Source organism: Lutra lutra, chromosome X (genome assembly GCF_902655055.1).
Source record: "Lutra lutra chromosome X, mLutLut1.2, whole genome shotgun sequence".
Taxonomy (NCBI): Eukaryota; Metazoa; Chordata; class Mammalia; order Carnivora; family Mustelidae; genus Lutra; species Lutra lutra.
In genome coordinates this window covers 1,779,245-1,806,629 of record NC_062296.1, presented here as the reverse complement: position 1 = coordinate 1,806,629, position 27,385 = coordinate 1,779,245, and the positions used below count along the sequence as shown (strand labels likewise).

At 56.4% G+C, this 27,385-nt stretch overlaps 2 protein-coding genes across 3 annotated transcripts in view; one reads left to right on the top strand and one right to left on the bottom strand.

Annotated features, from left to right (window-relative positions):
• BCAP31 (B cell receptor associated protein 31) overlaps positions 1 to 8,109 on the bottom strand; it is a 28,766-nt gene extending 20,657 nt beyond the window's left edge. The window contains exons 1-3 of one of the 2 annotated variants that reach the window (XM_047714879.1): positions 7,980 to 8,109; positions 6,789 to 6,924; positions 4,720 to 4,820 (exon numbers count right to left, since the gene is read on the bottom strand). In XM_047714879.1, the coding sequence (XP_047570835.1) occupies positions 4,720 to 4,820; positions 6,789 to 6,880 (193 nt within the window). In that variant the 5' untranslated portion in view covers positions 6,881 to 6,924; positions 7,980 to 8,109. Of the gene's footprint in view, positions 1 to 4,719; positions 4,821 to 6,788; positions 6,925 to 7,856; positions 7,879 to 7,979 lie in introns of those variants that run through there. The other variant, XM_047714878.1, reaches the window with a different exon arrangement.
• Positions 8,110 to 8,407: 298 nt separating this feature from the next.
• ABCD1 (ATP binding cassette subfamily D member 1) lies at positions 8,408 to 25,995 on the top strand. Its single transcript, XM_047714800.1, has 10 exons — positions 8,408 to 9,759; positions 12,406 to 12,586; positions 17,643 to 17,785; positions 17,884 to 18,052; positions 18,430 to 18,524; positions 21,309 to 21,454; positions 21,875 to 22,020; positions 24,247 to 24,331; positions 24,547 to 24,672; positions 24,813 to 25,995. Exons 1-10 carry the CDS (start codon positions 8,860 to 8,862, stop codon positions 25,021 to 25,023), a joined length of 2,202 nt encoding a protein of 733 aa, XP_047570756.1. The 5' UTR covers positions 8,408 to 8,859; the 3' UTR covers positions 25,024 to 25,995.
• The last annotated feature ends 1,390 nt before the right edge of the window (positions 25,996 to 27,385 follow it).

Genomic DNA, 27,385 nt, shown 5'->3' with positions numbered 1-27,385 from the left:
GCTGTGCTCCCCCAGCCAGGCTGGCGTGGAGGCAGCGTGAGCGGCCCAGCAACCGAGACGCCGAGGCAGCCTTCTGAAGACAAGCTTTTCCATTTCTAAGCTTCATAACGGGTTTTATTACTTAAACTGCCTTATCGGGGCGCCTGGGTGGCTCAGTGGGTTAAGCGTCTGCCTTCAGCTGAGGTGATGGTCTCAGGGTCCTGGGATTGAGTCCCACAGCGGGCTCTCTGCTCAGCGGGGAGCCTGCATCCCCATCTCTCTCTGCCTGCCTCTCTTGTGATCTATCAAATAAATAAAATCTTTAAAAAAAACAAAGAAAATAAACTGCCTTAGTAAGAATAAAGATCATCAAAATGGGGCGCCTGGGTGGCTCAGTGGGTTGAGCCGCTGCCTTCGGCTCAGGTCATGATCTCGGGGTCCTGGGATCAAGTCCCGCATCGGGCTCTCTGCTCAGCGGGGAGCCTGCTTTGCTTCCCTTCCTCTCTCTCTGCCTGTCTCTCTGCCTGCTTGTGATCTCTGTCAAATAAATAAATAAAATCTTAAAAAAAAAAAAAAGATCATCAAAATGTCCCTACGACCCAAAGCAGTCTACAGATGCAATGCCACCCGTATCAGAATGCCAAGAGCAGTTTTCACAGAGCTCAAACAATCCTCCGGTCTGGACGGAACCACAGAAAACCCCAAACAGAGCAATCTTGAAAAACAAAACAGGAGGGATCATAATTACAGATTTCAAATTATATTACAAAACAGTAATAATTAAAACGGTATGGTACTAGCATAAAATCCAGCACAGAGATCAACGGAGTAGAACAGAAAACCCAGAAACAAACCCACAATTACATGGCCAGATAACCTTCGACAAACCAGAAAAGAATATCCGATGGGAAAAAGACCATCTCTTCAACAAATGGTGTGGGGAAAACTGGACAGCCACACGCAGCAGAATGAAACTGGGACACCTCCTTACACCACACACAAAAATAAACTCAAAATGGATGAAAGACCTCAACGTGAGACCTGAATCCATCAAAATCCTTGAAGAGAGAGCACAGGCAGTAATTTCTCTGACATCGGCTGTAGCAACATTTTTCTAGATTTGTGTCCTGAGGCGACGGCATCAAACTACTGGGAGTGCATCAAAATACAAAGCTTCTGCAACGAGAGAAGCAATCAACAGAGCTAAAAGGCAACCTTCAGAACAGGGAAAAGATTAACAAAAATCAAAGACAAGGCCAAAGAACGACCTTATTCGGATTATAAAACAAATGCACGCTAGTCAAAAATTCAAATATACTAGAAATATCTAAAGAGAAGACTCCTATGACATAAGCACCTCCAACAAGCGCGGGACACTTGGTCATCTTACCTAAGGCAGCCACTTTGAGCCCTATTACCCCATTTTCTCCATATTATGCACCCTAAACTGAAACTGCCCTAATTACAGGTTTACTGTCCTTCCTCCCTGAATCAGACTACAAACCACCAGAGAAGGAATCTCTTCTACCACGTCCCGGGCGCAGCACAAGTGCAGATAAGTGCCTCGCGAGCAGCCTCTGCCCCCGAGAGACACCAGTAGGGCACAGCTCTCTGGTTTACACATATGTTTACATCTGTCTGTCTACAGTGTGCAAACGCAACCATCTACTGCTTTCCGCAACCCCCTTACCCGAGACATCTTTTTACGTCAGTACATAAAGATCTACCTAGAAAGGTCTCTTAAGAGACCCCAATGAGCAAGGAGCAAGGTGCCAGTACACAGACATTGTCTGGTTAATTCTTAGCTTGAGACTGCTTGGTTTTTAAGCTGACTTCACATCATAAAAAAATCTGCCTCCCGTTCCTGGCGTCCTTGTGTTAATCTGTATCATGAAGCAAGCATCTCTACCACTCAGAAGTCTAAACCAGGCCAATAGGCCTACTTGTTATGAACGAAGTATTCCGACCCCCCAACCCCCAAGATTCCTATACTGATAACCTAACCCCTAGTGGAATGGTTATTATGACATGGGGCCTTTGGGAGGATTAGGTCATGAAAGCAAGGCCCTCATGAATGGGGTCTGTACCCTTATAAAAGAGACCCCACAGAGCTCTCTCATCCCTTTCACTATGTGAGAACAAAGCAAGAAGGCTTTATGAACAATGAACAGGCCCTCACCAAACACCAAATTTGCCAGCACCTTGATCTTGGACTTCCAGCCTCCAGAAATGTGAAAAATGAATGAAAATGAAAAATGAATGTCTGTTGTTAAAGCAACAGTCTATGATATTTTTGTTAGAGAAGCACCCGTTAGACCTAAAATTTAAAACGGTCATGCCCTTGGACGCATCAATTTCACCTCTATGAACTTATCCCACATAAAATATTTGCATAAATGTACAATGATACCACTACGCCTATAAAGAAAATGGAATTACAGCAAAACCATGTGTTACAATAGTACACATTTTTTTAAAGATTTTATTTATTTGGGGGGGCATGCATGCATGCACACGAGTGGGGAGAGGGGCAGAAAAAAGGGAGAAGCAGACTCCCCGCTGAACTCGGAGCGCAACAGGGGCTCAAACCCAAGACCCTAAGATCATGACGTGAGCTGAAGGAGCCACCCAGGTGCCCCAGGATACCACCCAATGTTTAAAAAGGATGAGACTTCTGTAAACAGAAAACATACAATCCAAAACGGTGTGTACTATACTCTGAATCCAATCCCAAACAGGACGTAGTATTTTAGTAAAAATGTCAGCATAGAAAAGTGCCCGTGGCACATACAACAAAGTATCAAGGACAGTTTTACCAAGGACATGGGATTTTGGGGGGACATTAACTTTCTGGGGTAAATTTCTGAATTTTTAAGAACGTGTTATTTTTGTGATAAAAAAACAACAACAACAACAAAAAACCATGTGTGGAGCGCCTGGAAGGTGCAGTTAAGTGCCCAGTTTGTAAGTTTCAGCTCAGGTCATGATCTCAGGGTTGTAAGATCGAGCCCCACATCGGGCTCCGAGCTCAGTGCAGTCAGCTTTAGACTCTCTCTCTCTCTCTCGCTCTACCTCTCCCCTCCCCCCTCCACCAAGCTCAATGCTTGCTCTCACTAAAGTAAACAAAGCTATAAAAAATAAAATAAAAAGATGTTTTTCTACACACTCACATCTGCATCCAGGAACCCCACCACCCTAAGGACCACCTTGGCCAATGGCGTGGGGCACACTGGGGACTAGGGGTGTTAGGCCACACTAGCCCAAGTCACACAACGCAGTGCTGCCCTCTGTATCTCCCGCCTCTGGACCAGGACCCAGACCCTGGATGCTCAAAGCCCACCCTCCCAGCACCCCTTCAGACCTGCCCCAGACTCCTCCCAGTGAAGGCTGGGGGCAAGCCAGGGATGCAGCTCTAGCTACACCCACCATGTTTTACCTAGATCTCCTGCTAGCTCACATTTACATCTGTAGAATTCTCGACAGACCTCTCTAGATTATGCTTCTTACTGTCATGGTAGGAAGCAGCCAGTCATCAAAGCCAGTGTCTCTCTAGAACTTCAAGAGCTTCCCTGACCTCAAAAAAGAATGGCACCTTTGCCAACTCCTGGGTTCTGCAGAGGACCTCCCTGGCTCATCGGCTATGCTAGGAAATGGGGAGCTTATGGGGGCTGTAGACAGGGGCAAGGCCCTGAGGCAGCACCCCAGCATAGCCTCTCCCCATCCCAATTTTTGCTCCTACCCTACACCCAAAAACAAAAGCACACAAACTCCATCCCAAAACTCTAAAGCCTAGTTTTTTAATGCCCAAAGGATGACACATACATTCCCTATCCCCTCCTCGCTCAGGGACCGCTCAGAGAAGGAACCCTGATTGGAAGGAGCTAATTCCTGGGGCCCTGCCAAGTAGTTCAAGAACAGCACAGCACGCATACGGGAGCACCTGGTACCCACCCTACACAGCTGGGGAAGGGTAGGCTGCTCCTGGCCTGTTCAGAGAAGTCCTGCTTGAACATATCCCATCAGGTACCAAGACATGAGGAAGGAAAAACGCCTAATGCTGCAGCTAGCGGATGGTGCCTTGCACATTCTCCCCGAACTACATCACAAAATGCTTGCCTTCCATCTTAGTGCAGTGAGGGCCCAGGCACAAATCTCTGAGCATGCCCTGCGACCGGCTTATCTTTCAAGCCTGGCTGGTGTGCACCTCAACCTAGTGTTTATAGAACTTCACAGCCAGAAGGACCCAGAAAGACCTGGAGCCTGACCCAATCCAGAGAGCTCTGGGATACATTGCCAGGCCTCTCGGTCCCCCTATGCTACGGGACACAGCAGCTTCCTACCCAGCCCTGCTCCCTAATCATTTGGTCGCTCAGTCCCTTATGCATAGACTGTCCACGTGACTGAAAAGCAGTGCTGCTTCAACCGAGCTCAACATGGACCCATCTTCTCTTGGTTTCAGTTCTGGAATGATGTGAGGAGCCAGCCCAGGAAAGGGAAGTGGTCATCACAGGGTGCATAAAGTCTGCTGGTCAAAGTAAAGGTCTGGGCTAGCAGCCAGCAGTACTCTGTTTGGGGATGAGGGACCCTCTTCCCAAGAAGACAAAGACACTGAAGGGCTCTGTCTCTGAGAAGTCCAACTCGTAGGTTACACGTGGAACACGGCACAGGGCTTTGCAGCAGAGGCCATGCTGTGGCAAAGGGTCTGGGGCACATAGCTGCCCTCAGCAACGGTTCACTCACCAATGACCAGCAGCACAAGGATGACAATGAGGACTACAAAGAAGGTGTTGCCATAAGTAACTACCAACTCCACCAGGCGGGACTTGAAAATCTTCTGCCATCTGTGAAGAAAACAAAAAGGTTGAAGAAAAAAAAATATCCACTTCGGACCTAGGGCCCCGAGAACAGAAAGCCAGTCTTGCACTCCTCTGCAATGGCGATCTTGAACAGACTCAGGTGCAAGTGCCTGCAGTTCTCCAATTTAAGACATCGGGTCAAGAGTGTGGGGGAAAAAATGCTTGTCCATGCGCAGAGATGCCTAAAACACACACACACACACACAAAAACCCCAAAACCCACACTCTTAAAAACGCTAATAGTTTCTGGGGAGGGAAACAAAAATGTTCCTTCATATTACCATTCAAGAATAATTCTCACACAGCGTACTACAGCTTCAGGAGCAGGGAGACGGAAAACTTTCCATTGCATTCATCTACATAATGTTCAAAATGCTTGCCATATACACATTATTTCTTCAAACGGTTTCTCCACATGACACATGTGGGTTCATCTAGACCCCCCACTGTCCTGGATTATTACGAAGCAGACCCAAGACTTTCCCTCATGTCCTTCCATAAATACTTCGGGATGTAACTGTCAGTAAAAAGCCTTTGGAAGGGCACCTGGGTGGCTCAGTGGGTTAAAGCCTCTGCCTTCAGCTCAGGTCATGATCTCAGGGTCCTGGGATCGAGCCCCGCATCGGGTTCTCTGCTCAGCAGGGAGCCTGGTTCCTCCTCTCACTCTCTGCCTGCTTCTCTGCCTACTTGTGATCTCTCTCTGCCAAATAAATAAATAAAATCTTTAAAAAAAAAAAGCGTCTTTGGAAATGGTTAACACCGTCACAGTGCTATCACCAGACCTCAAGAAAATGAAAAAGAATCCCTCATTATTGGAGCCAGAGTCCCAAAGTCCAACTGTTGCAATTTTTTTTAACACCTGGTTTGTCTGAATCAGAACCGTCAAGAGTTCTGACTGTGCATTTAGTTGATAAGTAGCCTCAATCTCTCCTCACCCTCTCCTGTCTTCTTGCTGAATCTACTTTTTGCAGAAACCAGGTTTTGTCCTACAAAGCTGCCCAGATTGCAGCTCCAAAAGGGCCTCTTCCTCTACATTTCCTCTAAATTGTGTAAGGCATGAAGAGGTTCAGATCTGACTTTTGACAAGAGTACTTCTTAGACAATTACATGTACTTCCTATTTTATCGTAACAGAGATCTATATTTTTTTAATTATTTTTTTTAAAGATTTTATTTATTTATTTGACAGACAGAGATCACATGTAGGCAGAGAGGCAGGCAGAGAGAGAGAGGAGGAGGCAGGTTCCCTGCTGAGCAGAGAGCCCGATGTGGGGCTCGATCCCAGGACCCTGAGATCATGACCTGAGCCGAAGGCAGAGGCTTTAACCCACTGAGCCACCCAGGCGCCCCGAGATCTATATTTTTATTTTAAAAGTTTTTAAAACCTTGACAAAGATTCAGCCTTATTTATACTTTTCTAATTAAAATCAGAATGTGTCCACATTTTATGTGTAATTAAAAGTTAATTTCCAATTAACTTTGAACAGATCCTCTGTTCGTTAAAAGGAATATGACTTCACCACTCAGAGGCTGGGTAATGCTCATGAGACTACTATGCAATGCCAGTGGGACTGGTTGGAAGGACAGAAGTCACCAATTCAGCTACAACATGACCCCATGGTGCAAGCCTTCCAGACGCCATACTGCCACCCCCTGAACCCTAGGGCGGAGGGCAGCATTCCCAGAAACATAACTAGAGATAAATCTCCCTCTTGGAGCATTCTGAAGACTAGAAGGCAGCACGCACAGGAAAGGAATTCAAAAAGATATGACAAAGCAAAACTGTGTGGAAGGTTGGCAATAATAAACACAACCCCTGCCACCTCAACCCCAGACAGGTTCTGCCAGTTTCCACCTGGCCCCAATTCCAGGGTCTTACCAACCCTGCATGCAGAAGCTACCGGGCTCGGCAACAGTCACCGTTCTGCTTGCCTGCTTGGTCCACAGGCCATACCTTTTGGGAGAAATGAAGGGAATGCAGAGAAGCAGCACAGCAAAGACCTCCGCATAGAGGAAGGTGGCAACTGCAGTCCACTGCAGACTCATCGTGTTGCTAGAAGGTTTCCAACAGTGAGATGCGAGCTTGTTTCCTGAAACGACACAAAAGGGACAGAAGCTGTTGTGAGAGCTGGGCAGCCACTTTTTACCCTCTACCCCAGCAAGCTACTCCAGTGTTTTTGAGCCACTGGCTGAAGCTGGGCTCAGCTCAGCAGGGAGACTTGGCCAACCGTGCTCAAAGGCCTAACAAACTCCCATTTGCCAGCACGGAGTTACTCGCTGCCCTCCGGAATGGGCATTAAGAGCCACCTTTCCGGGCGAATTCCTTTCCCGATGGAGTTCAGCAAACTCCTTATGCCTGCTCAACTGGGAAAGCGTTAAGAAAGATTATAAAGACGGGAGAAAATTCTCAACATCCATCGGGCCCACTACTTTCCCAGTCAGCCCGGGGCGGCAGTGTTTCGGTAACGCACTTTCTCCGAGAGCCGCGGCGCCTCCACAACCCCCTCCCGGGTAAACCAGGAGGCCCTTCCCGCCCGAGTCTTTCCCACGGAGCCGAGAGAAAACCTGCAGCCTCCCCCCGGGTCGAGAGCAGGAACTAAAAAAAGCCTTCCGACGCCGCCGCATCGGCCTCGATGAGGTGGGAGAACTCGGGGTACCTCAGAAAGCCCACAAGAGCGACTCCTACCGGGAGGGAGTCGGAACCAAGAGCAAATGCGGGTCTCGAGTAAGCACCTCATGGCCCCATCCAGGGAAAGTTCTAGAAAAAGCGGTCTTTCCGGAAGCCAGAGGAGCCCCTGCCGACAGCCCTGGACTGCCACAGCCGCCCACCCGGCTAGAGTCCCCCCAGTGCTCCACCCGCGCGGCACTTCGACGCTGCCCCAGGCCGCCACGCCCTCCCCGAGCCCCACCCCGGCGGCCTCTCCCGAGGGGCTTCGCCACCGCCCGTCGCCGGCCCTCACGCCCCCGGGGCCCAACTCCAGCCACCGCCCTGACTCCCCTCAGCCCAGCCCTGCCCCCGTACTCCCGGCTCGGCCCTCGGCCCCGCGCCCCGAGCCCTCTCCGCACTACCCGCCGCTGCCCCCCGTCAAAGGCCCGGACGACCTAGGTGGCCGCAGAGCCCAGCCCGGCGCGCGAGCACGCTCACCGAGCTTCCCACAGCCAACGCACACGCCCCGCTGCCGCCGCCACCAAACGATCCCACCGCAGCCCTGGCCCCGCCCCTTCCCCCCACGGCCGGAAACCGGAAGCACCTGCCGCGCCCCGCCCCCCGCTCCCGGCTCCCTACCGCACCCAGGCCCCGGCGACTCCGCCCACGGCCGTTTTTCGCCCCGCCCCCCAGCCGAGGCTCCGAAGCCCAGGACTGGAGAGGAGGCTCCTAGAGGCTGGGCGGTGACGCCTCGGGCGCGCCACAGGAGGGGCGGGGCCTTGGCGGGAAAGCCTGGGCCCGCTGTCTGGCCCGCGCGGTCCTCCCACGTCTCAGTGGTCTGGGGAAGGGGCGGGGCCCAGTCGTGGGGCGAGAACGGGGTGGGGCTCGCCGCGCCCGGGCTCCGCCTCCCGCCCCTCCTCCGCCTCCTCCCCTTCCCCTCGACTCGCCCCTGGGAAGAGGTGGGTGGTGGAGTCACTGTCGGCTTCAGACAGGCTGCGCCGGAGCAGACGGACGCACCCGGTGCCCCGGGGAGGGGCGCCACCCGGAAAGGAGGAGGAGGCGGAGGAGGAGGCGGTGGAGAGGAAGAGACTGACACCCCCTCTCCCCCCTCGAGGCTCTGACCCCAGGGGCTAGGGGCCTGACAAGTTTCTCCACTTTGGCTGTCTGGAGAGGCCGCTACCCTGGAGGGTCCTGAGCCCACCGCACTGGGGGCCCCAGCACCGCCCCAGTGGCCTAACGCGACCATCTCAGGGACCACTGCAAGGTTTCCAGTTTCCTAGACCAGGAGCCGGGGGTCAGAGCAACAACCCTTCCAGCCACCTGCCTCAACTTCTGCCTCAGGCACCAGCCCCAGCCCTGTGCGTCCATCCCAGGTGACATGCCGGTCCTCTCCACTCCCCGGTCCTCGCGGCTGAGCACGCTGAAGCGCACAGCTCTGGTCCTGGCCCTCACGGCCTATGGAGCCCACAAAGTCTACCCTTTGGTGCGTCAGTACCTGGCAGCCACCAGGGGCCCTCAGGTACCAGCAGGGGAGTCCATACAGGAGGTGTCTGGGGCCGCAGTGGCCAAGGCCAGCGTAAACCGGGTGTTCCTGCAGCGGCTCTTGGGGCTCCTGCGGCTGCTCTTTCCCAGGACCCTGTGCCGGGAGACGGGGCTGTTGGCGCTGCACTCGGCCTCCCTGGTGAGCCGGACCTTCCTGTCCGTGTACGTGGCCCGCCTGGATGGCCGGCTGGCGCGTGGCATCGTGCGCAAGGACCCCCGGGCCTTCGGCTGGCAGCTCCTGCAGTGGCTCCTCATCGCCCTCCCCGCCACCTTTATCAACAGTGCCATCCGGTTCCTAGAGGGCCAGCTGGCCCTGTCCTTCCGCAGCCGTCTAGTGGCCCATGCCTACAGCCTTTACTTCTCCCAGCAGACCTACTACAGAGTCAGCAACATGGACGGGCGGCTTCGCAACCCTGACCAGTCCCTGACGGAGGACGTGGTGGCCTTTGCCGCCTCCGTGGCCCACCTCTACTCCAACCTCACCAAGCCACTCCTGGACGTTGCCGTGACCGCCTACACCCTGCTTCGCGCGGCCCGTTCCCGCGGGGCCGGCACAGCCTGGCCCTCAGCCATTGCGGGCCTCGTCGTGTTCCTCACAGCCAACGTGCTGCGGGCCTTCTCACCCAAGTTTGGCGAGCTGGTGGCCGAGGAGGCGCGGAGGAAGGGAGAGCTGCGCTACATGCACTCTCGCGTGGTGGCCAACTCCGAGGAGATCGCCTTCTATGGGGGCCACGAGGTGGGGCAGGTCGGGGTACTGGGCCGGGGGCGGGGAGCGAATAGCCATGGACAGCGGGCAAAGCCCAGGCCTGGCTGGGGCTCCTGCCAGACGTGCAGGGAGGTCACAGAAGATGAAGACTGGGGATGGCAGGTCCTGGGGCTGCCCAGATTTGGGCTCAGAAATGGAGAAGCAGGAAGGCTGGGTGGGGACTGCCCTGGGCCGGCTGCCGGCTTGCGCCAGGCCACTTCTGCTTCCTCTCCATCTCCGGGTGGTTGTCTGGGCCTCGGAGCTGCGGATCCTAGCAGTTTCCCATGCCTGAGCTCCCTGCGTGCTCCACTCCTGCTGCCAGCCGGGAGGAGGCTGCTGCCACCTGGGAGCAGGGACAGTGGGGCATGGCCTGCTGCCTGGCCCTTTGTGGGCCCCCCAGGGCCTTTGAAGGCCGGTATCTGGCCAAGCTGGTGGGCCAGGTAGGCTGGCATTATGGGCGTGACTCAGCCCAAGCCGGGCTTAACGAGCAGCGCCCAGCGCAGCGGCCACAACAGTGGCAGCCCGAGGTACTTGGGGTCAAAGCCTCCCCTGCCTGAGCCTGCAAGCCAGCCCGGCTACCTGCTCAGCCTCCTCCACAGGCCCCCGGCCAGGGATGCCTGGCCCTGGCCGCCACCGCAGCAGGACACACTTCCTGCCGGCCCAGCAGGCACCCTGCACCCCCTCCCAGGGCCGCCCTTCCGCCTGGGTTCCAGGCTCGCAGCTCCCCAGCAGGCCAGGCCTGCCGGGAGCCTGGGGCTGGAAAGGTTACTGCGGGCCACTGCTCCCTTTATCTCGCCTCAGCCCCTCCCCTTCCTCGTGCCTGGGGTTGCAGCTGCCTCCAGCCCTGCTCTCTGCGATTCCAGTTTCGGTTCCCGAGGGCTTCCCGAGGGAGGGGCATAATGGTATCCACCTCCTGAAGGCCTGTATGTCCTATCTGTCTCAGGTGGCCTTTGTGCCCGGACCTGGTCTCACTGGCTGCTCACTGGGCAGAGGCCATGATCTTTCTTTCTTTCTTTTTTTTTTTTTTTAAAAAAAGGCTTGTCCCTAAACTCTGCAGAGGGGGCATCCCGCGTGTAGGCCAGGCTCCAGATTAGGAGAAAACCCCTGGTGTGTAGCTACAGCCCATCTCCTTTCCCACACGTCGAACTGCAGGGCTTTGGCGGACTGCCACGGCCTTGGGTGAGGCGCCCGCAGCTACATCATCAGCCCCGGCTGGCACTCCTGCCAGCTCCCAGCACGAGCCTGGATTGCCTGGGTGCTCAGAGGAGGCGTGCTTGATTCGGGAACCAGGATTGGCTTCAGTGCAAAGCCAATCAATGGGCCAGACCTGGACAGTGGGGGCAGAAGGGCCCCGGTGTATGTCCACAGCCTGTCTCTTTTGACCTCGGCTTAAGGGCTAGAAAGTGCTGTGGGGTGATGGGCCCTCGTGATTGCCTTTACTCTGCAGGCGTGTGGCTCCCGCCACTTCCACCAGCTGATGTCTCTAGGGACACTAGTCCAGGCTCCATTCGACAGGTTAGAGAGGAGGTGACTGGCTGGAGGGCAAACATCAGTGTTCTGTTCTCATTGAGATCTCGCAGAGGAGGCTCGTTCAGATTTTACTCGCATGCGCACGCGCGTGCACACATAGGTACAAACTCTTGCTGGTTTGAGAACAAGTAGGTCAAAGCATCATTTATGAGAATCTGGTTCTCTCCTAATGACTCTGCCAGCATAGTCCAAATTGCACACGTCTGGCTGCCCCCAAGCGATGTGAGCTTGGGCAGGTCCCTTTGCCTCTTGGGCTTTGGCGTCCCCAGTACAGTGGACATGAGAGTACACATAACTGTTGTAGGTGATGAAAGTCAAGTGGAAAGTCAGGTGTGAAAGTACTTGGCAGAGGAGATGGTGCCATGCTGGGCAGCTGTGCTCAGCTGGGGGTTGGAGGGAGGCCTGGGGCATGCCCCCCCGCAAGTAACGAGCCAAGAAACCCCCAACCTAATGGCCACCTTGCCATGACCCAGTTCCTGGCACCTCCGGTGTGCCTTCCATTCCCTTTGGCGCCCCCTCATCCAGACCCCGTGGGTGCCCCTTTGCCCAGCCGTGGGCAGCCTGAGGTCGCGGGTGGTGTGGCCAGTGCAGGGATGGGGAGGCAAGGGCAGGGCCAGCTTGGGAGCCTGCCCGCCAGGTTTCTGTGGGAGATCACGGCATATGGTCCTCATCCAGGGGAACCTTGAGCAGGTTGGGGAGGCGAGGCCAAAGCAAGTGCTGCCCTTTGCTTGGCTCAAGCTAGTACCCGCCCCCCACCCCCAGCATTTGCCCAAGGATGTCAGCTCCGCAGGGCAAAGAGAGGGGCACGGTAAGTGTCCCAACTAGAGAGGTGCAGTGGAAGGAAGGGATGGGAGTGGATCTCGGGAGGTGGTTGTGGTGAGTCCCTTCTGCGTCGCGACGGTCCCCTGGTACTATGATGTCAGGCAGTCCCGAACTTTGACAGCCGGCCTCTGTAAATATGGCCCGGTCGTAACCCTCAGCCCTTGATCTTGTCCTGGCCATCCAATAGCATGGCATGTATGAGTGGTGCTTCGAGCTTCTTGTGGCCTCCATGGGAGCTACCACGAAGCCCCCTGGTCTCTCACTGTCCCCCCCGGGCCCCCACAGGTGGAGCTAGCCCTCCTTCAGCAGTCCTACCAGGGCCTGGCTTCGCAGATTCACCTCATCCTGCTGGAGCGCCTGTGGTACATCACGCTGGAGCAGTTCCTCATGAAGTACGTGTGGAGCGCCTCGGGCCTGCTCATGGTGGCCGTGCCTATCATCACGGCCACCGGCTACGCAGAGTCAGGTGAGAGCTGAGGCTGCCATGGGGGCGGAGCCCTCTCCTGTCCCCTCCCCCCCGCCCCCCGGGTCGCTAACTGCTGGGCTTGGGGGGCCCCAGAGCCCAGCCGACCCACCTGCCCCTTCCGCTGGGGCCCTGAGGCCCAGCCAGTATCCCGAGCTCAGCAAGGGTCACGCGCCCTTGCTTGTCACTTTGGCTGGTGGGTCATTGGGCTTCCGGTCTCGTCCTCCTGCTGGGAGTCTTCCTGTGGCCGCCTTCTGAAAGGTTAACACACGTCCTCGGGCACAGTTGCTGTTAATATGGATCTCCTCCCCCACCTAGCCCTGAGAACATTCTAGGGACCAGCCCTGCTAGTGTCTGGTGGAGCTCAGCGTCAAATTTGCTTTCCTTTGTTTATATTGCCTGGCTGTTGCTTTATCAGGTCCCTGTGTGTCTAAATTCACCCCTCTGGTTACCGATTTCTTGGCTCACCGGTCCTTTTCCACAGCCCAGTTACCTTCTTATAGATAGAGATCTTCTAGAAGTTCTTTCTGCAAGACTTTTCGTCATGGGAACTTGGAGACTATTTTGTTGTCTGAACCACTTTTATTTTACTCTTTTCAGTTACCTTTTCTCAGCCCCTCGACAATAATTGTCTCTGTTGGACAATCTGTCATCAGCATCTGTGTCCCTCTGGTCACTTTTCGACTTTTCTTCTCTGGCATCCTGCGGTTAGCCTACGAAGTGTTTGCCAGTCAGTTTCTGTTTGTCCTGCTTGAGATTTGTTGTATGGCCTTCATATGTTCAGATTTTCCATCATTCTGGAAAATTCTCCACTGAGCTTTTATGCTCCCTTGTCCGTGAGTTTTCTTTTCAGCTGCATCTGATTTGTTGTTTTTATTTTAATTTTTAAATTTCAGTGACTATTTCTATAGCTTCCATTTGCTTCCCTTTCACACAGAAATGTGAAAACAGACATTTTTCTCTTCAGATAGAAATTTTAAACTGTTTTCGTGTCTGATTTTCTCATCGTTTGGACTGCTCCTTTTTACGCTCCGTGGTCTCTGTCTCTGTCCAACTATTCGATTATCAGAATTCTTGGGAATCTAAGCTTTATCTTTCGTCCGCTTGCTCTTCGCTCACGGTGAACTGGTTCCCTGTGGGTTTTGCAACCAGACTCCCATGGGAACCCTGAGTGGCCTAACCCGAGGGGTCATTCCCCAGTGTGGTCTGTATTTGCTTTTGTTGGGGGCCAAACATGCCGGCGCAGGTAATTAACCACTTGGAGGCCATTTTACCTTAGCTTCTCAGCTTGGGGAAGAGGGGTTCCTGAACTTGGAGGCGGTATTAATTTGAACTCCAGACACATAATTATAGATTCTTAGAGAAGACCTTTTGTTTCTAGAGGGCCGGCAGCACAAGAGAAACTTCCCTGTCTTCTCCCATCTCTGGAGATTTCATGGGAATACCTAATGGCTGCTTTCTCTCTGTGTTCCTGAAATTTCCCTTACTTTTCTTGGAGCACAGTTCTGCTTGAAAAGGTGTTACACTTCGGGGTCCCTGGCCGGCTCAGTTCGTGGAACGTGCGACTCTTGATCTCCAGGTTGTGAGTTGGGAGTCCCATGTTGGGTATAAATCTTACTTTATAACAAAACTAAAGGTGTTATATTCTATGCAATTTGGTAATAAGAGGGTTTTCTATTTTTTAAGACTTATTTGAGAAAGAGAGGGAGAGAGCGCACACGGCACACACAAGTGGGGAGCAGCAGAGGGAGGGGGGAAGCAGGCTCCCCGCTGAGCAAGGAGCCCAGTGCGGGGCTCAATCCCAGGCCCCCAGGATCATGACCCGAGCCAAAGGCAGACGCTTAACTGACTGAGCCACCCAGGCGCTCAGCAAGAGGGTTTTCGACTACATATGAGTCTCTCCCTATTTGTGTCTCTACCTTGGGGCTTCTGTACTGTCGGCTGTCCTTCCCTGGGTGTCCCCAAGGGGAAGGATCTAATTGGAGGGGGCTTATTACTTTCCACCACAAAAGACTTTCATAAAGGGTGGCCTTGACTTAGGCCCACGTACCAGACCCAGTCGGCACCCCTGGCCTGGAGCGTGCAAATCCACCCACGACAAAACTCACCTGCCGCCACTTTCCTCCATAGCTGGCCTTGGAGCCCGTCTAGTCCCCAAGGCCTCTCCCTCCTGTGAAAGCCTAGGACTTTCTGGACCCTCTGCTCCACCAGACTTTGTGGGCAATTCAAAGAAGCATGAGTTCTTGTCCCTGGCCTCGCGGCCCTTTATAGTTAGTTACTGTGAAAATGTGAAAATGTGAAACACTCCTGCCTGCCTTGCTCACTCTACCGTCTTACTGGCCTCCTTGCTCTTCCCCTGAAGCAAGGCTTCTGCCCCTGGGCCTTAGCAAGTGCTGCTCGCTTTGCCGGGAATGCTCTTTCCTCTGATGAGACCACCGCCCCCGCCATCCTCTTCCCCGTCCCCGCCTCGCTGCTCTCCCAACACCCAACGCCCCATCTAGTCCACTTCCCCATTTCGTCTCTTGTCGCTCTGCCACTTTGGGCTGCTGTGCTCAGTGGAGGCAGGGATTTTGTTTGTTTTGTCCTTGCTATATCCCCGGTACCTGGAGGCTAGTGAGGGCTCTGGGTGCTTCGAGGAAGCTGAAAGCCCTGGGGACCTATGGGAGGAGGCAGACACTTACCAACTGGGGAAAATTTAGGTCCCTTTGCCCTTCTGGCCTGCTAGAGCTGCAAGGCTGGAAGGCCCAGAGGAAGGCCGGCCTTGCTGTGACCAGCTGCCTGGTGTTCTGCCTCCAGGCGCTGGTCTTGGCTGCCTGAGCCTCCGAGGGAACCTACAGAGGGTAATGAGTTCTGTCTCCAGGGGGTGCCCGCTGGTGCCAGCATGCCCCCAACAACTGCAAACCCTTTCCCTTTGTGTGTATCCACTGTCAGGCTTTTAGGACATCCAGGGAGGATAGCTTATGCCTCCCCTGCCTGTTGGGGGCTATGTCCCTGGGGGCATGGTGGAAGGGCAGGCCCAAGACTATAGACCGCCAGGATTAGTCACCATCCCCCGCCCCTGCCACCCTGTCCTGTTCTGGGGATTCCTGGGCCAGGCCCAAGAAAAGGCAATGCAAGGCAGTCAGGCCGTCCATCCGATGCCTTTTCCACCGGGTACTGCCCTGGAAGCCATCTGCCCCAAGCTGGCTTCCTGCCCCTTCCCACCCCACCCCTGCTGTCATATCCCTAAGGCTTCCACCTCGAAGTGACATAGGCCCCTGGAGAGAGTCCTTGCACCTTTCACGGGACCTTCCTTCCTACCACTTTGGCCCCAGAAGGCTCAGCTTCCCCCGAGTACCCCAGTGGGCACTGCTCACTCTCCCACACCTCAGGACCTTCAGAGTCTGCCGCCCCCTTGCTCCCCATCACCTTTTCCAGAACATTCCTTGTGTAAAAGCCCTGCCTTCCTGGGAACTCTAAGGGTCATGGGAGTTAAAACCACTGACAGAAGATGACTGAAGTGAGCAGCCACAGGGTCTAGACTGAAACAGAAAAGGAGGTCGGGAGAGAGAAAAAGGCTCCCACGGAGAAACAGGGGCATCAGGGATGGCCGATCTCAGAGAGGCCACAGAATACAGTGTCGAGGGATGAGATGAGGGAGAAATGGGGGTAGCACTGGAGGTCCAAAAGGGACATTCATGTTGGAAAGCGTCAGGGGTCCAACAGCTCTGGGCGTTGCACTGTGAGGTGCAGGTGTGGCCCGAGAGGCGCTGCCATCGTTAGTAGAGGGCACTGAGCCAGGGCAGTTTAGGGGAAAGGAGCTGGTCGCGCCGGAAAAGAAAGCCCGCTGCCTCGTGGGTCATTTTCTCATCCAGATCATTGAGATGTAATTAACATCCCATACAACTGAGACTTTTAAAGTGTATAATTAAGTGGTTTTTAACATATCAGTGAAATTGTACGACCATCACCACTAAGTCCAAAACATCGTCATCACCCCAAAAAGAATAGCGGTCACTCCCTCCCCAGCACTCCCCGGCCCCCAGCCCCCACTCTTCTTTCTGTTGCTGCGGATCAGCCCCTTGTGAGCCCTTCCTGTGAATGGAATCGCGCAATCTGCAGCCTTCGGTGCCGGCCTTCTCTCACTCAGCATCACATTTTCAAGGGTCATTCATGTTGTAGGTTGAATCGGCCCTTTACTGCCTTTCACAGCCAAATTATCCACACGCACCACAGTTCCTGAGCCGTCCATCCACTGATGGACACTTGGGCCATTTACGTGTTTGGATAGTGATGAATCGTGCTGCCGTGATCATTTGTGTACAGGTTTTCGTGTGAACGTGCATTTTTTGTTTCTCACGGATGCGGTCCCAGGAACAGAATGGCTGGGGCCCATGGTAACTCTTTGTGGAACTTTCTGAGGAACCGGCAGACTGGTGTCCACATGGGCTGCGCCATTCTGCAATACCCCACCAGCCATCCTCGTGGGCGGGAAGAAGTAGTAGCTCATTGTAGTTTGGATTTATGTTTCCCTAATGACCAAAAATGTTGAGCGCCTTTTCATGTGCTTGCTGGCCACTTGGAGATCTAGGAAATACCGTAGAATTTTCTCTTCAGATCCTTTGCCCATGGTTTCCTTGGGTTTTCTTTGTTGTTAAAGGAGAAAAGTTTTTTTTACATATTCTGGATATGAGACCCTTATTGGACATGTGATTTGCAGGTGTTTTCTCCCAACCTGTAGGTTGTCTTTTTGCTTTTTGCATGGTTCCCTTGGGTGCCTGAAAAGTTGTAATTTTGGTGGAGCTCATTTACTGTTTTTCTTTTGTTGCCCGTGCCTTCGGTGTCGTAACTAAGGAGCCATACATAATCCCAGCTCAGAAAGACTTACAGCTGCTCTTTTCCCAGAGTTTTCTAGCCTAAGCTCTCACGAGAGTTAGTTTTTGTAGGTGGTGTGAGGTAGGGTATCTTCTGCAACCGGATGCCCAGCTGTCCCAGCACTGTCTGCCAGAGAGACTTTCCCTTCCCCTCGTGAGTCCGTTTTGATCTTCCACTGCCCCCTCCTTCCCACTGCGCTCCGCAGACCCCGAGGCAGTGAAGAAGGCGGCCTTGCAGATGAAGGAGGAGGAGCTCGTGAGCGAGCGCACAGAAGCGTTCACCATCGCCCGCAACCTCCTCACAGCTGCTGCAGATGCCATCGAGCGGATCATGTCATCCTACAAGGAGGTAAGCCCCCCCGCCCAGCTCAGCGCCACCCCCTCCCGCCGTGCCTGCCCCCTGTACCCTAGCTGGCGCCATCTGAGCTGGGGTCACCCTGCCCGCAGGTGACGGAGCTGGCCGGCTACACAGCCCGAGTACACGAGATGTTCCAGGTGTTTGAAGATGTCCAGCACTGCCGTTTCAAGAGGCCCAGGGAGCTGGAGGACACTCAGGCGGGGCCTGGGGCTGTGGCGAAGCCTGGAGCCCGCGTAGAGGGGCCCCTGCAGATCCGAGGTAAGGGCACAAAAGAAAGAGATGAAGTCCCTGAGTAGAGGGGCTCACTCTCCATTATGGGCAGCAACGGAAACTTCCAGACCACAGCAGGGGCCAGGGTGCTGTGGAAGAGGGGCCCAGGCATCCAAGCCTCCATTACAGGAGTGCCAGGAACAGAGGGTTTTACAGAGCAAGGGCGGACATTGACATTGCCCCCCCCCGCCTCCCCCGACCCGAGCACAGCACCAGACACCGTTCAGGGATAGTCTCATGGAAGCCCCACCATATTCCCGGGGAGCCCCGGACCCGCGCGCGGGCGGGGTGGGGGCACGTGGAACCCACAAGAAGGCAGGCGGCGCTGCTGCTCCCTCCATTCGTCCATTGCATTCTCTCTCCAGGCCAAGTGGTAGACGTGGAACAAGGAATTATTTGTGAGAACATCCCCATCATCACACCTACGGGAGAGGTGGTGGTGGCCAGCCTCAACATCAGGGTAGGTCAAGGGGGCGGGGCGGGGCATGGTTTGCCGGACCCAGAGTGCTGGCAGCCCCGGGCTGAACTCCAGGGCCCAGGGCTTAGCCTTCTGCATCTGCGAGCCCCCGCCTTTGGTGTCCGGCCTACTGGGCCTGCGTATGTTGTCATTCCCAAGATCCCCTTGGCAGGTAGGCTAAGGTCCGGCCTCCAACTGGCTCTCAGGGCCCCTCTCAGCAGATCAAGGAAAGGAGCCTCCACTAGCACTACCAGGCCCAGACCCCCCACCTGCCTCTTCCCCATAACTCCCTGCCCAGCCGTGACTCCAAGTGACCCGGCTCTGAATGTGGGTTCTGTCGCAGTGCAGTCATGAAAGTGGCAATTACCAGGAGTGGCCAAAGGTCACCCAAGGGCTCCTGGCCCTGGCCCCATCATTGCCACACCCCACCCCAATCCCTGAGAAGCCCAGGACTTGGGGACTCGGTTTCAACTCCAGTGACCTGAGCTTAAGGTCCCACCCATCTGCTTCAAGAAGCCCCCAGGATAGGTATGTGCTGGGTGCGCCTGGCCCCTAGGAGGGCCCTCAGCCTCTGCAGAGGCCGTCTGTGAAAAGCAAGTCCTAGTGGCCACCCCTACCAATCACCTGGGTCCCGAGCCAGAGCTTCAGACAGGATCAGGGAGTGGGAGAATGAAGGCGAGACCTGTGGGCGTGGGGTCAGTGCCAAAACGAGATGGAGTCATACATTCATCCCCAGGCCGGGCCCTGGGAACCAGAGATAAGCTGGAGGGGCACTGCCTTCAGGAAGGCCCCACACTGGGTCACCTCAAGTATTGCAGATGTCCCCAGTTAGCTGCCCAGGATCCTGTGGGGGCCATGGGAAGGGTGGTCCTGTGTGTGAGGTGAGTAGAGGTCACCTGAAGCTTACCCCAGGAGCCTCAGGGTGGATGGGCAGCAGGAGGAAGAGGGCCTCTCCCAGTGGACAGGCAGACGACAGGCACTGAAGGGGCAGGAGCGTGGAGCTGGGGGACCTTGGGGCGTCATGTTCCTGGCTGCAGAGCCGGGTCACTTGGAGTCACTGCTGGTCAGGGAGTTACAGGGAAGAGGCAGGTGGGGGGTCTGGGCCTGGTAGTGCTAGTGGAGGCTCCTTTCCTTGATCTGCTGAGAGGGGCCCTGAGAGCCAGTTGGAGGCCAGGCACATTTCGTTATCCCAAGCAGCACGGGACAGTGGTATCATCCCTGTTGTCCCTGGCCGTGGTCACTCTTGGGGTGTGGCAGGGAGCCACAAATGCCTGGTTTTTCCAAGGCAAACAACTGCCCCTGCAGGCCCAGTGGCAGCCAAGTAGGCGAAGGGCCGGGGCCCTGGCTCGGCAGGGCGCAGCTGGCGAGGGAGCAAGGCCAGGTGGGGAGGGGTGACTGGGACAAGAGCGGGGGTGGGAGGCGAGGTGGAAGCCAGGCTCTGGGGCTGGGAGGAGCAGTTCCCAGGCAGTGGGGCAAGAAGGATGGCAGAAGAGGGAGAGGCACAGGGAAGGAGCCCAGGGAGGCTGCCAGGGTGCTGACTGGGGGAGAGCCAGGCCTGACACACTGGCCCTTGCACATGGATCATGGAGGAGGGAAGCCCAGCCTCCCCACCCCCGGACCTGTGAGGGCATTTATGGTCTAACAGGACCATGAAGGGAGGGGCTGGGGCAGCAGGAGTGGCTTCTCTCCGGGTTAAGGCCAGAGGCCAGATCGGGGCGCTGCGGAAGGGTCTGCTCCAGGCCTGCCCCAGTTTGGGTGCTTTACTGGCCATCAGTGGGGTTCTGGACTTCCAGAAGCCTCGTGTCGAGCTCTGCCCTCCTCCTCACATGGCCTTCCCCCCGTGTGCATGTCTCTGGGTCCAAATGATCCCTTTTACTAAGGATGCCAGTCACGCTGGATTACGGGCCCCCCCCACTCCAGGCTGACCTCATCTAAATTTAACTAATTATATTTGCAAAGTCTCTTTTTCTAAATAAGATCACATTCTCAGGTCTTGGGGATTAGGACTCCAATGTGCGTCCCGGGGGGCACCGCTCCATCCATAACATGGTCTCACTCAGACTTCTTGGGGACTGCACGGCAGTGTCCCTGCTAGGTCACACTGTGAGAGAGCAGAGCTCAACATGGCAATGAGGGGGCAGGGGCTGTGCCCCAGGGGTTCTTCCATCTGACCCCCTCCTTTTTGCACACTCCCCACCCCCAGCTCAGCTGGCCTCTTTCCCCCAGCAGGCATTTCCATAAGACCAGCAGGCACCACATAATGGGCTAACTGGGGAGCCTGAGCAGCTTGTTGCTGAACCCTGGGGTCCCAGAAGCATCTACCCAGTGCCCTAGCACCCGCAGGGACAGTGAGGCCTACAGGGGCAGCAGGATTGGCAGGGCATTAGGGACAGAGTTGGAGGTTTCTTCTGTCCCGCTAGAACCCGAAAGAAAGCACCTTTCCCAGGACAGTTCCTCAAGGGAAAGCAGCTCTGTTGGGGAAGTGAAGACACGGGAACTGTCCCAGTTAGTCTGAGAGAGGCAGGACGGCAGGGAAAGAGGGTGACAGTGGCTCTCTGGGGCCTTCCTCGTGCTAGCCCCGTGCTCTGTGGTGCGTGTCAGGGGCTGGGGGGCCAGGCCAGGACCCAGAACAGATGTGTGGTTAGGGCCCTGGCTCCTGGACCTCATCCTTCAGGCCCCACTGTCCCTCACTGGCTGCGGGGCGTGGACCCCAGCATGGGGCACAGCGGAGAGGAGGGAGGTGGGCGTGGCCCCCCAGGTACCAGCGCGGCTGCCGCTGCCCCGCAGGTGGAAGAGGGCATGCACCTGCTCATCACCGGCCCCAACGGCTGCGGCAAGAGCTCTCTCTTCCGGATCCTTGGTGGCCTCTGGCCCACGTACGGCGGAGTGCTCTACAAGCCCCCACCGCAACGCATGTTCTACATCCCCCAGAGGTGAGGGGAGGAGGGGAGCCCGGCCTCTACCCCTTCCCACGTGGGCACCTCCCCCCCCAGAGCCCGAGGGGCCACGCAGCCTCCCCCTGCCCCCGAGCCGTGGCCCTACTTGCCCATGTGGTGCATGTGCGCGCAGAAAGGCGGTGTGGTGCGCATGCGCCCGCGGTGGAGCGGTGTGGGTGTGTGTTGGTGCACGTGCGTAAGCATGTCTGAGGTGTGCATGCGCCCATACGTGCGGGGGGTGGGGGGCGTAGCGTGTGCTCAGTGCGTGGTGTGTGTGCAGGGGGGCCGGTGGCGAGGATCGGCGGGCCTTGAGCGCACCCCACGCCCAGCTCCCGGCCGTAACCGAGCCGGCCCAGGCGCAAGGGGTCGGGAGGCAGGGCCAGGCCTGCCCTGTCCTGACAGGCGATGCGCCCGCAGGCCCTACATGCCTGTGGGCTCCTTGCGGGACCAGGTCATCTACCCAGACTCTGTGGAGGACATGCGAAGGAAAGGCTATTCAGAGCGGCACCTGGAAGCCATCCTGGACATTGTGCACCTGAACCACATCCTGCAGCGGGAAGGAGGTAGGGGAGGACGTGGCCCATGTCACTGGTCAGCGCCAGGGAGGGAGCCGTCCATCGGTTGCCTTCTGTTCCGAGACTGCTGGGGAGCCTGCTGCCACCCCCACCCCCGCCTCCCTCTTGGTCCCCCGAGGGATGAAGAGAACTCCGACTTCCAGGAGTCCAGAGAGCTAGGTGCCCTGGAAAGCGCCACCCATTAGGGTGCCCCAGAGCTCACTGGACAAGGCAGGTCCGGCACAGCAGGAGGCATCCAGTGGGGATCGGGGTGGGCGCTCACTTTCCGCTCTGGACACCCTCTCCAGGCTCGGACTCAGTGGCTGGGAGGGCCCTGTGGGCCAGGCGGGGAGCCCTGGCTTTCCCTGACCGTGAAGGAAGCCTTTGGAAGGTTCTAGGCATGGAAGTGACGGGTTGGTGTCACATTTTAGCAAGAGGACAGACCCTGGTGTGAGCCAGTCAGCTGCGGAGAAGGTGAGCCCAGGGTGTGTGTGCAGAGGACCTCTAACACAGGAGGCAGGAGAGAGCCGGAGGGGACGCTTGGGTTTCCGGCTTGAGCCTGGGAGGTGCCATCCCCTGGGAAGGAGACTGCAGGAGTGGAGGGACAGGCTGGTAGCAAGAGAAGGCATTGGTCAGGGCTTGTCAGCTGTGTCCGCAAATGCTTGCTGTGCCCAGAATGGGGGAGGAGTGGAGGGCAGCCCCGGTGCAGGGGGGAACCAAGGTGGGGCTGCACTCAATTTTTTTAGTGAGATCTGAAAAGCAGGGTTCAGCTTCCTGCCTCCATCACTAGGGGACGCTTGACCAGGCACCCTGAGCCCAGGAGCGCACACCCCCACCAACGCCTGTCTTCACGGGCACCCTGAGTGCCTGTTAGCACTGAGTTCAGCTGGAAGTAACAGAACCACTTCCCCCCAACACTGGCTCAAATCATTCACGAGTTTATCTTCCTGTGACATCGAAGTCATGAGGAAAGCAGGCGACAATCGACGGAGGCAGCCCAGCTCTGTGAAGGCCCCTCAGGTTGCTCAGCTCTCTGTGGCCTTCTTTCCCGAAGTCACCTCATGATCTAAGATGGCTCCTTGGGCTGTCACATCACATCCCAGGCCATGGGATGGAGAAAGGGGGAAAGGCCAAGAGTACCTGCCATCTTTTTTTTTTTTTTTAAAGATTTTATTTATTTATTTGACAGAGAGATCACAAGTAGACAGAGAGGCAGGCAGAGAGAGAGAGAGAGAGGGAAGCAGGCTCCCTGCTGAGCAGAGAGAGCCCGATGCGGGACTCGATCCCAGGACCCTGAGATCATGACCTCAGCCGAAGGCAGCGGCCCAACCCACTGAGCCACCCAGGCGCCCTGCCATCTGTCTTTTGAAGAAAGTTCCAGAAGCTGGCGCATGTGTAACATACTTAAACCGTATTGGCCAGAATTCGGTTCCATGGTGATACCTCACCTCAAGACAAGCTACAGAGTAGAGCCTTTTTTGTGGGGAACTTCCAGTTCCGTGGGAAGACAGAGTGGAGGTAAGACACAAGGAGTCATCTCTGCTCAGACCAAGCCGTGACACAAACACCTGGTCCCTGCGGGTGAGAAGCCTTCTGGGGAGACCCCATCAGCCATCCCTGGGGCTCTGCCACACCCGCCGCTGCCCGTGGATGGACGCACTGGCTGGCTCTCAGGTCTGGCAAGCATCTGTGGGGCTGCCGCAGCAGGGTAGTGAGCAGCTCAGCCACCTGAAGCGTGCTGCGTCCCCGTGTGAGGAGTCAGCAGGGTCAGTCCCCTCTGAGGGCCGTGGGGGATGGAGCCATCCCAGGCCTGGCTGTCTTCTCCCTGTGTCTTCCTGTGGCCTTCCCTCTGTGCGTGTCTGTTTCCAGTTTTCCCCTTTACATGGGGACATGGTCCTGGGGGACGGGGACCCCCTCATGACCTCGTGACAACTGTCCCTTCTGTAAAGCCTGTGTCTGCAAGTAAGGCTATGTTCTGTGGTCCCAGGCCTCAGGATGCCCATGTGTCTTTTTTTGGAGGGGCCACAATTCTGCTCGCAAGTCAAGATCAAGATCACCTCCAGATAGATAAGTGTCCAGGGTGCATGGACCCAGCCTTCTCCAGGGTCCCATAGGCCCCCGTGTCCCATTCTCACTGGTCTCTTTGGGCCCTTCTGCTGGCCCTGGGTCTGGGCCCTGTGCAGGTGCAGCCGCAGCCCTTGCTGAAGCCCACCGAAGCCCTTTGCCCCTGCCTAGGTTGGGAGGCCGAGTGTGACTGGAAGGACGTGCTGTCAGGGGGGGAGAAGCAGAGAATCGGCATGGCCCGCATGTTCTACCACAGGTGAGCTGGGGGCTCCCAGGAAGCCGAGTGGGACAGCCAGGTGCCCTATGGCCCTTAGGGGGCCTCACCCTGGCTTGGGCCCAGCCAGCACTGGGTACAAAAAGCAGAATCAGTGCGCAGATCGGGGTTCCCACAGTGGGCGGGGGCGGGCAGGCCAAGGCTTCTGTGAAGGAGGGTACACAACCCTAGCGCCTTTGCTCCCCACATGCGCCCAGGCCCAAGTACGCCCTCCTGGATGAGTGCACCAGTGCTGTGAGCATTGACGTAGAAGGCAAGATCTTCCAGGCGGCCAAGGATGCCGGCATTGCCCTGCTCTCCATCACCCACCGGCCCTCCCTATGGTAGGTGCCCTCCCTTCCCACCCGGAGTTGAGAGGAGGGAGCACCCCACCTGCTGGGCGGCGTGGCGGGAGTAGGGGGAAGCCGGGCTGAGTCTCCAGGTCTCCATCTGAGCAGCCTCCGCTCCTCCACCCCCGACTCAGGAAGTACCACACGCACTTGCTGCAGTTTGACGGGGAGGGCGGCTGGAAGTTCGAGAAGCTGGACTCTGCTGCCCGCCTGAGCCTGACTGAGGAGAAGCAGCGGCTTGAGCAGCAGCTGGCGGGCGTTCCCAAGATGCAGCGGCGCCTCCAGGAGCTCTGCCAGATCCTGGGCCAAGGCCCTAGAGTCCTCCAGGGTGCTCCTCTCCCTTGAGCCCTGGGATCACATGAAGGAAACGGCCTCACTCGCCCACCCATCCCTGCGCCCGGCACGGCACTGCCGCAGGCCTACCCTGCATGCCTTTCCCTCTCAGGCCTTCTGGCAGTGGGCCTGCCCTGCCTAGAGGACTGCCAGCAAAACCACGTGCCTCTCGGGGGGCAGGGGGGCTTCCCTGGGTGGGGCAGGTGGTCCTTTCTTCTCTTCCAGGAGGGGCGAGGGGTGGAGTGGAGCCCCCCAGCTCGCACCACCAGCCCAGTCTGTGTGGAGCCTTGCATGGGGGGCTCTGCTGTCCTGACGCTGTAGTCCCCCTTATTCCCTTCAGTCCCTGGAGACCCCATGTGGCTACCACCCAAATGGCCCACCAAGGCTCCCACCCTGTGGGACCCCCTTCCCACTGTAGAAACGGCCAGGCAGGCCGCTTGCGTGCCCCCCTCTTCCCACCGGTTGTCTCCAGGAGCCTGCGGGAGAAAGGGCGGCACAGCATTTCTTAGCGAGCCATGGTAAGAATGTAGCCCCTGCCCATCTGGGCCCCTAGCCTTCTTTCCTTCCACAAGCTAATTTATTCGGTTCCTGTTTGGAGCCATCTCGATTGCCAATAGGAGCACCCTGCCAGCAAGGGAGGGGCGGCCTGGGCCCTGGTCCTCCCACAGGCGGCCTCGCCCTTGAGCCAATCCCTGGCAGCCTGTGGCCCCGCCAGCCTACACTGCCAGCCACCTCCGTGGGGTGGGGAGAGGTACAGGTCCACCAAAGGGGGAAACGGGCGCTGGGGCTGCCAGGCATGAGGGCACCCGTGTGCCCAGCTCAGTGCCAAAGAGGGGTCAGCCAGGGGAGCTGTCTCTGCAAAGCCAGCCCCCACCCACGAGGGAGACCCCACCACAGCCACCGCATGTGCCTTTCCAGGTCCTCAGCCCTCTGGCTGGGGAGTGCCCCTCGATCCCTCAGTAAAAGCCTCCTGTGGAAAGTGCAGTCCTGCCTCCTAGCCTCTTTGTCTGGTGGGGCTGGGGGGAGAGATGGGGAGGGGCAGCAGGTGGCCTGGGGTGGAAGGAGTAACCTCAGCCCCTAACCCCACCCAAAGACAACTCAGCATATTCTCCAGCCCACAGTGGGAAGGCAGATTTAACAACATTTCACGAAAACCTTGGCTGAGTGCAGTTAGGACTCGGGACCACTCCCGGGCCCAGTCCCTGCCTGCGGAGAGCCGCCGTGGGGTGAGCAGCAGAGTGGGCTGGGGGACAGGCCCAGAGGAGCAGGAGTCCCAACCCCATGGAGCAAAGGGAAGCAGGGAAGAAGGAGTTGTAGACCTTCTTGGAAGAGGGACTGCTGGCACAAAAGCCTAGGGGCCCATCAGGAGCGAGACACGAGTCATCAGTGTGGTGCAGAAGGCAGAGGAAGGGAAGGGCTGGAGCTGTGCCAGGGAGCCAGGACTGACTTCAGAGGCAAGGAGAAGCCGCCGAAGGATGTCGGGCAGGATGGAAACAGCACGCAGTCATGCCTGTGGCCGCCGGTGTGGAGGAGGGTTTGGAGGGAGGCAAGAGCGCACAGTTTGGTCCTCAGTCGGTTGCTGGTGGGAAGGGAGACAGAGCAGCCACTGTGAAAGCTAAGCGTGCGGTCCCCACAGGACCCAGCACTCCACTCCTAGGCTTAAACCCAAGAAAACTGAAAACAGGTGTTCAATCAAAAACTTAGATGTGAATGTTTGTAGCGGGGCTATTGGTGGTAATCAAAAAGCAAAAACAACCCAGAAGTCCATCAGCATGAATGGAGAAACCAGATGTGGTCTCTATACAATGGAATGCCATTCAGCTAAAAAAAAGAGTGAGGCTCTGACCCCTGCTACAAAGCTGGAGAATGTGACACTGAGTGAAAGAACCCAGACAACCCAGACAGGGAAGGAAGGCCACACATCCAGAATAGGCAAATCTATACAGACGTAAAGCAGAGCACTTGTTGCCACGGGCTGGAACTGTAGAGGTGATGGTCACACAACACTGGGAATGTAGTAAATGTCACCAAATTGTGCCCTTTAAAAGGGTTAATTTCATGTTATGTGAATTTCACCTCAAAAAAATAGAGCTATAGGTAATCGATGACGGGTACATTGATGAGTGATTGATTGATGATAGCTAGATGACACATGATTGCTAGATAATAGATGATACACACAGAGAGAGGATAGGCGATAGACACGCAGACGAGAGAACAACCACTTAAGGCAGCCCAGGCAAGGTGTGCTGAGGCTTGAAATCCCAGGCATATTAGAGACAAAAAGAAAGGAGGTGTGGGAAGGGGATCAGACTCGGGGGAAATGGAGAGGGATAGTCAAGTTGACCCTCGGGCTCTGGCTTAGGTGGCCAGG